Raw genomic sequence first — 12146 nt, 5'->3', positions numbered from 1 at the left:
TGACGTGTTGAAGCAAATTGTTTTCATAGATATTGAAAAGATTTTTTGTATCATCATAACTGTTAAACTGTGTGGCCTCGAAAAGTTTGCGCTGCTCTCCAAAGATTTTTGCAGTGCCATATACAATGTTTTCCATAGTACATTGCAACTGCCTGTATTTACATCGAAGGAATGCAGGTGACAGCAAATGAAGCAAATATATCCATCTGAAAGGCATTATCCTGGTACAAGGAAACACTGTCATTTGTCATTATGAATCAGGGGTCCAAATATCTTATCAATTTCATTTCAGCTACAAGCACAAATTTATGGGTATGAAATAGGTACCAATTAAAACCTTGTATTATTTTTTGGAAGATATTTTTCATACTTACCAGACAGTAAAGAAAGTAATGACTATCTATTACTATTGTCACTTCTTATTTCATATTCACAAGAAGTGAAGAAAAAGCCCTTAAGAATAGCATTTGGATGGGAGAACTGTGTACAGTGCAAACAAGTCAACAGACCTCAGCTAATAGGTTCAGATCGATTTCCAGTGAGATGGAAAACAGATGACTTCAAAAAGGTTATTCTACCGTACAATATTAATATCCACATTGAGTCATTATTTTCCAAAACTAATTTAGGAAAGGTCAATCATGTTTTATGGATAGAGGGCACACAAATCAGTGCCACTATGTGATGCAAAAGGTGGAGTAATACAGGGCTTTAAAACACACCACATACATACACAGGACAAATGCTGACAAATGGACAGTCTTTACAAATTTAGGAGCATCTTTTTTTTCTTACAGTTTCACAATTTGAACCCCGAACAATTTATGGTCCTTCCAGCAGATGATATAAAATAATTGTATTTCTCTCAATAAATTATTAAACAATATATAAATAACAGTGTGTAGACCATTCATAAATACTCATTGGCAACTGGACGCACTGGTGCAGCCCCAGTGAAACGATTAACAGCCGCAGTTTGGTTGCTGAGGAGGTGGGTTTTCTGTTAGTCTTGTGTTCTGCTTTCCGGTGGCCACGGCGGGATCTGTTTCCAAACTTTCTGACATTTTGTCGCAGATGATATCAACAAGCCGCTCGAAGGTCTGCTTGACATTGATGTTGTCTTTCGCACTGGTCTCAAAAAATTCAAAACCTAGAAAAAATAACAATAGAAACATTGGTTGTATTACTTATCTCTATGTCTACAAAAATATGTGGGCCTGATTCACAAAGGTAAACACACTTTTGTATAGGTTTATGGCCGCTATTCACAAAGATATTTTACGAGTAGTGTCTTTAGGACTGCAGCATCTCCGCACATAAAAAGATAGAACTGTCCTATCTTTTTATGTGCGGAGGCTCCACAGTCATAAAGATACTACTAGCAAATAAATGTAAACTTACACTCCTAACTTTTTGCGGAGACTCAGCAATCGTAGAGGCACAACTCTTAAAATACCTTAGTGAATAGCAAATAATTGTAAACTTACAGAAAAGTGTAAATTACCTTTGTGAGTCAGGCCCACAGGGATTAGGTACTTTACATCAATTTCGCTTCTAATTTGCTGAAGTCTAAACTTGATTATTGCAATGCTGAAGGTGAGTCACTGAGCCTCCCAGGAAATGGCTAATTAAAAGAACGCATTGCTGACACCTTTGGCAAAACCACAAAAATGTAATGGTTGTTTCATTTCACACTTTATCGTTAGTGACTAATGATAGAGAGGGATCATTTTACAGTGTGCTCAGTGCAACCTGGTGTCTTGTATGAGGTAAGCGTGGTGTTCGTATAGAGAACACTAGAGCTATAAATAGCAGTAAAACTCTGAACAAGAAGCTCAAGGTGTTTTTCTAAAACCATTATTTTAAAAAGTAAAGCAATTTATTCAAATATGATTCATAAGAGCTGCATCAGAAATGTGAAGTGTTAATGAAATATCAATGTGAAGACCTCCCACCCTTTCTTGAATGGTGGCTCATAATACTTGGAGGCTCATGAATCAGTGGTGATGGCATGTGTTTGAGAGGAACCCATATAGGATAAACTATTGTCTATGATTACCTTGTATGATGAAAACACAGGGATTTTATACAAGAAAATGTCCACACAGTGTAATTAGCATCATATAAATCCATACTTCAAATGGAAGCCTAATTTCCGGTTAGCAATACTACAATGTGTCCTCACTAAGAGCTTTGTTGACAGCAGCTCAGTCCATCCTCATCTAAGCTGTCCTACTATTTTTCTGGTTCAGTCTCTTGCACAAACATTCCACATACATCATTCTCAGCCCAAGACAACAATCTACCCATTTGGGCGCAGGTAAAAGAACAAGGGAGACAGGACACATCATTCCTCATTTTCTATTAGTAAGAACAAGCAATACAGTGTTTCTCAACAGCCATACTAAATAAAATACTGCAAATAGTCATGACCAGAAAATGAATGTCATCAGTGTATCAACATCAAGAGTACCACAACAAACTCCTAACCACGTCTATGAAAGAACAAGTCCCACCAACTGTTAAGTTGTATGGACATAGAGGCAACTGCATGCAGGGCAACAGCAAGGAACATGCAGCCCCCGAGACAAAAACATCACTCATCTAACAGAACAACAAGTACAACAGAAACCGCAATTTCCACCAGGAACACACAGTAAGAGCATTTGAAACAACATAAAATAAAATCCAATGCGGCCCAATTTAAAAAGCTTTCTTACAGTCTTTTGTGCGCCACCTAAAATTCACACAATATAAGTTATAATTTAAATAGGTAAGACAGCTTATCTAAAATCCAATTATTGTACGTAAACATAAACACAACATCATATTCTTAAAATAGAAAACAAATAAAAGACACTCTTTACAGCCACTTCCAAGTGATCAGCCATGCTGACCAAATGTATAATGCGACAAGAAGGTAAACTAAAGCTGAGTTAGTCCTATAACAAAAAGCAATGGCTTAATTATAAAATAAAATCCATGCACTTGTAAATAAATGCAGCATTTTTCCCTTCTAAGTACAATTGTTTTGTGCAAAACAACATAAAATGCCTGGTTAACTTCCAGGTAATCGTCATTCCTCCAAGTCCTTCTTCCTTGTCCCACCACTTACTTAAATGAGGGTAAGAATGTCTTCTACCCTTATGTCACAATCTCCTTAAGCTTTCTTTTGAGTTTATTAGTGCCTGACGAACATCTTCTTATAAGGTGTCCCACTTCCATATGTCCTTCGTGATGTTACCAAGCACTTCCATCTGATGGCTGATGAAGGTTATATAGTGGGATTAAGGGACTCGTATGTTCTGGGGCAAGGAAGGAAGAATTGGGGTAATGAAGATTGACATTAAGTAATCCAAGCATTATTGCCTTTTCTCCTTTTTTGTCTCAGTCATTGCTTAAATGATGAATTCTAAAGTGGTTTGCCTAAATCAGAGACTGATAGACGACTATAATGTAGTGTAAAAAAGAATGCACCATTTCAGGTGAACAGCACCCAAATTTAATGTATTTCTACACACATCAAGTGAAATAAGAAAAAGAATAACAAGTGCAAAACTCATCCAATAGAGAAAAATAAGAAACCAAAAGCATGTAAATTGACATTCTTTACACAAGGATCTCCGAAGCAAAAGATAACACAGATCCTTGAGCACCATTTAGTCTATAATGTGAAGTAAATGTGGGTGCAATGGCCTAGTTTTGCAAATGCTAACAATTGCTACCCCAGCCCATTCTTTCCAAGGGGCTGCCATTCTCTTGTAGGAATGAGACTAGACTCGGCCTGGAAGGTCTTTACCTTAATATGCTAGGGAACACCGCGAGTTTATCAATCTACTTAAGGAGGAGTACTTAAAGTGTATGGGCCCGATTCACAGAATTAACTTAAGACAAAATCCTAAACTTACTAACATTTTCATATTCACAGAAGGCACTTACTCATTTCGGTATTCACAGAAGTTAGGAGTCCTAACTTTAGGACTCCTAAATGCCTTCTGTGAATACCGAAAGTCCTAAAGTTAGGATTTTTCTCAGTTTAGGAGTAGTAAAGTTAGGACTCCTAACTTTAGGACTCCTAAATGCCTTCTGTGAATACCGAAAGTCTTAAAATTAGGATTTTTCTCAATTTAGTAGTAGTAAAGTTAGGACTCCTAACTTTAGGACTCCTAAATGCCTTCTCTGAATACCGAAAGTCTTAAAATTAAGATTTTTTCTCAGTTTAGTATTAGTAAAGTTGAGAAATATCCTAATTTTAAGACTTTCAGTATCCACAGAAGGCATTTAGGAGTCCGAAAGTTAGGAGTCCTAACTTTACTACTACTAAATTGAGAAAATTCCTAATTTTAAGACTTTCGGTATTCACAGAATGCATTTAGGAGTCCTAAAGTTAGGAGTCCTAACTTTACTACTACTAAATTGAGAAAAATCCTAACTTTAAGACTTTTGGTATTCACAGAAGGCATTTAAGAGTCCGAAAATTAGGACTCCTAACTTCTGTGAATACCGAAATGAGTAAGTGCCTTCTGTGAATACCAAAATGAGTAAGTGCCTTCTGTGAATACCAAAATGGTAGTAACCTTAGGATTTTGTCTTAAGTTATTTCTGTGAATCGGGCCCGAGGTGTTTTGGCACCTCATTTAGCATGGACAACATTTATAAACAGACTTTTAGATATTCTAAACCAGCTGCCTTTTTGGATAAACTTGTAGTGCTCTTTACTAAAAGTAAAACATGGATCAATGCATCATGATCTGAGGAGGAGGTTACATTCAAGGAAGGAAGAAGTATTTACTGGTTCCTAAGGAAGGTTGTGTTTACCTTAGAAGGAAATTCTGGACTTAGAAAAATACCAATCTGATCATCAAAAATCTTTATTTATGGATGGCTACAGACAAGAGAGTGTAACACCCCCAATTCTCTTGGGGTAGTTATGGGCATCAAAGGAACAACTTAAAAATAATACATTTCTCAGAGAGCTCCTCTAAGGCCTCAAAAGATGACCTCTGTAGGAAAGGTAAAACTAAAGGCAAATCCTAAGATAGATAAGGGCTCTTATATTGGTACGTCGGGCCTAATTTAAATCTTTGAGGACGGATTACTACGTCACAATGGTGACGGATATCCCTTTCACCAAAACATAAATCGCATTATATCCTACGGGACTTATATTTCGGTGGATGGGATATCTGTCTATGTTGTGCTGAAGTAACCCGTCCGCCGAGATCTAAATCAGTCCCTTAGCCTCAATAAATCAAACCCTTTGAACAACTTAGAAACTCAGGCTACACTCCATGGAGATCTAAACACTTTAATTGATGGCCATTGGAATTTGCGAGGGCATAAAAGACAAACTTTTGTAAAAATCATCAGGGAAAAACTGAAGATTATCTTATAATCTCATTAGTAGACAGTGGGGCATATTACCAACCAATAGAGATAATTTTTGTCTCTAACTTGTTTAGAGACAAGAATTATCGCCGCAATTCTGCGATTTTTATCGCAGATAAACCTTGCTATTAGCAAGGTTTATCGCAAATGCGATAAAAAACGGCCGCAATGCATGAATATCGCTGAAAAGTCAGCGATATTCATGCATTATCGAGCAAATGCTCTTAGCCATGTTATCCACCTCCCATTTGATAACATGGCTAAGAACTGCTCCTGGGTAGGTGTTAGCTTTTGGAGATATTCGCGCTCAGCGCGAATATCTCCAAAAGTTGGTAATAGGAGATAGCGATGTTAGCGACTGTTTCCAGTCGCTAACATCTTGGCACGCCCACTTTGCATGTCATTAGTGATAAATATCACTGACATGCAAAGCGGGGCCCAAGATGGTCACTATCTCCTATTAGCTGTTGCTAACTGGTGTTAGCGACAGCTTGGCAATAGGGAGATAATTTTATCTCCGCTTTCTTGGCTTTAAAAGCCAAAAAAGCGGAGATAAAGCCCCTTGATAATATGCCCCATAGATCCTTAGACCTGCACCAATTATTAGAAGAAATCCAAAAATGACTATACATGATATTTATGAACTTCTTCTGGAGGCCTGCAAAAATCTTTATTTATGAAACACCTCCAAACCAACAGCCTTTGGCAACTAGGGGAAGAGAAGGCTGAATCAAAGGGAATAGACACAATGGAACACCCATTTCTGATCTACAGCTAAGTGTCGAAGGAGAGGAAACTAAGGGGTATATTATCAAGGGGTTTATCTCCGCTTTTTTGGCTTTAAAAGCCAAGAAAGCGGAGATAAAATTATCTCCCTATTACCAAGCTGTCGCTAACACCAGTTAGTGACAGCTAATAGGAGATAGCGACCATCTTGGGCCCCGCTTTGCATGTCAGTGATATTTATCACTAATGACATGCAAAGTGGGCGTGCCAAGATGTTAGCGACTGGAAACAGTCGCTAACATCGCTATCTCCTATTAACAACTTTTGGAGAAATTCGCGCTAAGCGCGAATATCTCCAAAAGCTAACACCTGCCCTGAGCAGTTCTTCACCATGTTATCCAATGGGAGGTGGATAACATGGCTAAGAGCATTTGCTCGATAATGCATGAATATCGCTGACTTTTCAGCGATATTCATGCATTGCGGCCGTTTTTTATCGCATTTGCGTTAAACCTTGCTAATAGCAAGGTTTATCTGCGATAAAAATCGCCGATGTGCGGCGATAATTTTTGTCTCTAAACAAGTTAGAGACAAAAATTATCGCTAGTTGTTGGTAATATACCCCTGAGGGGCATATTATCAAGGGGCTTTATCTCCACTTTTTTGGCTTTAAAAGCCAAGAAAGCGGAGATAAAAATATCTCCCTATTACCAAGCTGTCGCTAACACCAGTTAGCGACAGCTAATAGGAGATAGTGACCATCTTGGGCCCCGCTTTGCATGTCAGTGATATTTATCACTAATGACATGCAAAGTGGGCGTGCCAAGATGTTAGCGACTGAAAACAGTCGCTAACATCGCTATCTCCTATTACCAACTTTTGGAGATATTCGCGCTAAGCGCGAATATCTCCAAAAGCTAACACTTGCCCAGGAGCAGTTCTTAGCCATGTTATCCAATGGGAGGTGGATAACATGGCTAAGAGCATTTGCTCGATAATGCATGAATATCGCTGACTTTTCAGCGATATTCATGCATTGCGGCCGTTTTTTATCGCATTTGCGATAAACCTTGCTAATAGCAAGGTTTATCTGCGATAAAAATCGCCGATTTGCGGCGATAATTTTTGTCTCTAAACAAGTTAGAGACAAAAATTATCTCTATTGGTTGGTAATATGCCCCTGAGTCCTTCTTGTCCGATAAGACAATACTACATTACCTCTGCCATCACTTTCTTCTGTAGCTTTGATAACACCATCAGCACCAAGGGAACAGGAATGAAGGCATAATGAAGGCACTTTGGTCATGGACTGGTTAGGGCATTTACTCCTGTTGCTAGCAGGTCCTGAAATCTTGAGAAGTACTTTGGCATTTGGGAGTTTAGATGTGTTGTGGTACACCCAACATCTGGGGAATCATCTAAAAAAATAAAACGTTGCAAACAAAATTCTGGGAATAGGGAGAGATTTGGCTCAGACGATGTGCTTGAGAACAAATCATTCACTGGATGTGAACTGCTCTGAGACAAAGAAAATTAAGCTCGCCTCAAGTACAAATCTCGTGAGTTAAGTGAATCAGGGCTCGAGACCCTGTGCCAAACTGTTGATTTGAGTATGTTTTTGCTACTGTATTGTCTCTGTGAATCAATAAAGCCTTCTCTCTGAGCTGATGTGAAAAAATTCCATTTCTTTTCAGATTGCCATTAGCTCTTTCCATTTGGTGGGTCTCTTTTTCTCCAGTCATGTCCAAAGTCCTTGTGCTGGCTGCTGTCCCCCCAGCTTTGACTGATGGCATCTGTGGTCAAAGTCTCTAAAGGTTGAGATTATCATCCATCAAGCTAATTGGTTTTGAATAGCATGAGCTGCTGGAATAAGGACCTGATATTTTGTCTCTGACGGGAGCCAAAAATTCAGGATGCGTTGTACTACATGTCCCAGGTGAAGGTGAGATCAAGGAATGCTGAAAAATGTTTCAGCCTGAAAAGAAAAAGACAAAGAACAACTAAAACAAATGTCCTTTTCTTTATGTGTAGTGGAACTCAAAAACATAAGAAGGAACAACATGATACCCATTATCATGTCTCTAATTCAAAGCCAGTCTCTTGCTGAGGCTTCTGTTTTCAACAACATACTTAACACATGACTTCTCACTTCCTGGAATCTGGAAGGAATACTTTTCCCTAGCCTATTCTATTCTATACCTCTATGCACTCTAGGCTCTGAGACTGAAGCAATTGAGACTTTGACCAATTGATCAGAAACCCAAATCCTTAGATGGGTGACCGCACTAGTGTCTTTCCAGGTCTGTTCCTGAGAAGAAAAGTGAATCAAAAGGATGTCCAAATGAGTATAGATTCTCATTCTCCTATTTTGATAAGGACACATTATAGGTGCCAGACCTTTAGTGAAGACTTTGGAAGCAGTCTTTAGTTCACAGGGCAGCTACCTGAACTGCCAATGTTGATTCCACACAGCAAACCCGAGACACCTTTGGTGGGTAAAGAGCATTTAGGATGTGGGGTTTTTTTTGGTCCTTTTTTTTTTTTAGAGTTTTATATAGCGCGAACTAGACCCGAAGGTATCAGAGTGCTTTGCATGACCACCAGTTCCGTTAGAGCAGAACACATTCATTTTGTTAGACACAGGGGGCTTCATTTATGAGGCTGTGCGTCACTTTTACGCCGCCGGGGCGTCACTTTTTGTGACGCACCAGTGGTGTAAAACATGCACCTTGTTGCGCCATATTTACAAAGTGACGCATCTAGGTAGATGCGTCACTTTGTAAACCCCTGCACCACATTATACCTGCGCCAGGTATAATGTATGCAAGGGGGACGTTTTGACGCAAGAAAGGGTCATGGAAGTGACGCAGTAAAATCTATAAGATTTCACTGCGCCATTTCTAGGACTTAAATGCGTCAAAATCTTATGCCTGCCTCACAGCAGGCGTAAGACTGACGCAGGCCCTTTCACATGGGGCTTGCCCCATGTGAAAGGACACATTGCTGGAGTTACGCCACTTGTGTGACACACTCCAGCAATACGTCACTTTTGCGCCATACAGATACTTCAGAAATACTGATGTATCTGTAACTCCTTGCGCCATGATGCGCCATACTGTAAATATGACGCATCATTGGTCTCGCAAGGAGGGCGCAGTGAAGAGTGACGCATTGCTGTTTTCACGCAGCGATGCGTCACTTTTCATAAATGAGGCCTGGGAGATTAAGTGATTTGCCCCGAATCACAGGATGTTGTGTATCCCTGCGGACAATCACATCCGGTTTCCCAGCTTCATGATAGACCACCCTAGCCATTAGACCACCTCTTTGTAGGTAAGCATCATGTGGATCGATCGTTGTTAGAAATTCCCCTTCGGAAATAAGGGGAATAGCCTGTGGCAGAGAGTTCATTTTGAAATGAACTGTTGGAATGAACCTGTTGAGGAATCTCACATTGATTCTCCATCTGAGCTCCCCCGGTGGTTTCTGCAATGAAAACACTATTGTGTAACAACTAACCCTCTTTCTTCAGAAGACACTGGGAGAATGGTTTTCTTTTTCATGAGCACCCTACACTTTATTGGAGTGATTTTTTTCTTCATTCTGCTTTTTGGTCAAGGACTGTGTATGAAATGAGGGGGCATATTACCAACCAATAGAGATAATTTTTGTCTCTAACTTATTTAGAGACAAAAATTATCGCCGCACAGCGGCGATTTTTATCGCAGATAAACCTTGCTATTAGTAAGGTTTATCGCAAATGCGATAAAAAACGGCCGCAATGCATGAATATCGCTGAAAAGTCAGCGATATTCATGCATTATCGAGCAAATGCTCTTAGCCATGTTATCCACCTCCCATTGGATAACATGGCTAAGAACTGCTCAGGGCAGGTGTTAGCTTTTGGAGGTATTCGCGCTTAGCGCGAATACCTCCAAAAGTTGGTAATAGGAGATAGCGATGTTAGTGACTGTTTTCAGTCGCTAACATCTTGGCACGCCCACTTTGCATGTCATTAGTGATAAATATCACTGACATGCAAAGCGGGGCCCAAGATGGTCACTATCTCCTATTAGGTGTCGCTAACTGGTGTTAGCGACAGCTTGGTAATAGGGAGATAATTTTATCTCCGCTTTCTTGGCTTTTAAAGCCAAAAAAGCGGAGATAAAGCCCCTTGATAATATGCCCCGAGGTTCTTGAAAGACAAGGGAGACATTTATGACATGGCCGAGAAATATTACAGGAGTCACTGGTCTGAAACACATGTTTTCCATTCCTTCTAAAAACGGATCAGACAACCCCCAGCCACACCCAAACCTTCTGTTATTCTTGGATCACTGTTTTCGGTTTTCTTTGTCTCCTGAAGACTGGTGAGAGAAACCATTTGTCTGAGATTCTTTTGGGTGAAAATGGGATCCATTGAGGGAAAATCATATCTTTGTAATCTATTCAGGTCAAATTTCCTTTTATTTTCATATGAAAATCTTTGTCTAAAATAGAAAGGTCGGGTGTGTTTTGGGGCTTTAAAAGATTTACAGGGACATTCTCTTACTCCTTTCCAAACACCCTGTTGCCACAAAGGGGCATCCTCAATCGTCAATATTTTTGAGCAGCTTCAATTTTCCAAGCCCCACCTGAACTCATTGCATTAGCTCTTGTTATCAGATTCCACAGCCAATAGATATTTCCACCTCTGAAAACAACTGAGAATATTATTTCCCCTTGTAAATACTTGATGATGAACTCTGAAAGTCTTTGCCATCAACACAAATGGAGGTTCCCCAATGCACTGTGTAACAGGGAGGGGGAATTCACTCGGGAAAAAGAGAGTCCCTGTAAGGGGTAGCAGGCAAGGATAGCTGTGGCTGGAACTCAGGGGGAATAATTTTGACCTGTAACTACTGACTCAACAAACATAAGTATCAAACTCAAGGGTATGCAGTACACTGTGACTAAATCAAATGATGAAGCAAAAATTTATAAAAATATGAAAAAATTTATTCATATATACCTCCCACTCGGGTTACAATCTATTACAAAGTTAAAACTTTCTTACAATACCATTCCGGATAGTACCACATATGGAAAATAAACAATTAAAACAAGATTTCAATAAAAAGGGTCTTAACAAAAGGTCGACGCGGCGTTTCGGTGTCACTTTATCTCGGCACCTTCATCAGGACATTTAAGACTTTTGACTTTGTATCTAAGGATAAATAACAATCTTTTAGTGTACTGACAATTATGCCTATGAATACAATCATTTAGACGTGTTATTACAGCCACCGAATTACACACACTCTAATGGTCACTCCCCTGGTTCCCAGAGACTTTTTAACTATTTTGCCTCAGGACAACTTGTTTATGCTCAATACTTTGGTATGCATAGACTTAGTGTCTCCCAAACAATATCTTATTCTTAATGCAATTCTGGTTAATATACCTGAAAATTACGGTTGAGGAAGCTTTTCAATTGCTGTCCATTTAGCGTACTTTCTCTGGCGATACTTTCGAATATCTATGGATCAGAAGTTCTACTACGCACCGTACAACTAAAGAAAACATAAATAATTACATCTTTAGTCTATGTTTTATCTATATACATCACGATAAATCAGTGCAAACCCAGCATCTGGCGCTAGTTACCTTTGATGATGGAGTTCGTTCTTATACATTTAGCACGGAGAAACCACCGTATTTGGGGTCAATATCAATCGATTCAACAGGCTGTGGTTGATCTAAATATGCATGGAAAAGGAATCATCTTTAGTCTAAAAAAGGACTTATTACTATTGCAGCTTCTTAACTTTACAGCTCTCATCTTGCTGCATCAGTTGCTACTCGTTACTCACCAGCTTATTCGTGAGTGTTCTTAAAAAGTTCGGTATACCATGAAGATAGGACCGAGTTCTCCTGTTGTTCTGGTTAAGGCTCAACTTTCAGTGTATAGGAGGTCTGTGGAATGGAATGAAGGACGTTCATTATGAAGCTCCTAATATCCATTATATTCTACTTTATCACTCATCGCCTTC

General features: G+C 39.3%; 1 protein-coding gene across 1 annotated transcript in view; it reads right to left on the bottom strand.

Annotated features, from left to right (window-relative positions):
• Positions 1 to 962: 962 nt before the first annotated feature.
• Positions 963 to 12146, bottom strand: part of RAB3C (RAB3C, member RAS oncogene family) — a 422835-nt gene continuing 411651 nt past the window's right edge. The window contains exon 4 of the mRNA XM_078675123.1: positions 963 to 1150. Coding sequence (XP_078531249.1) covers positions 963 to 1150 — 188 coding nt within the window. The remainder of the gene's footprint in view (positions 1151 to 12146) is intronic.

The sequence above is a fragment of the Lissotriton helveticus genome, chromosome 2_1 (assembly GCF_964261635.1).
Source record: "Lissotriton helveticus chromosome 2_1, aLisHel1.1, whole genome shotgun sequence".
Classification (NCBI taxonomy): domain Eukaryota; kingdom Metazoa; phylum Chordata; class Amphibia; order Caudata; family Salamandridae; genus Lissotriton; species Lissotriton helveticus.
The sequence above is the reverse complement of the archived record's forward strand: the minus strand, read 5'-3'. Positions and strand labels throughout refer to the sequence as shown.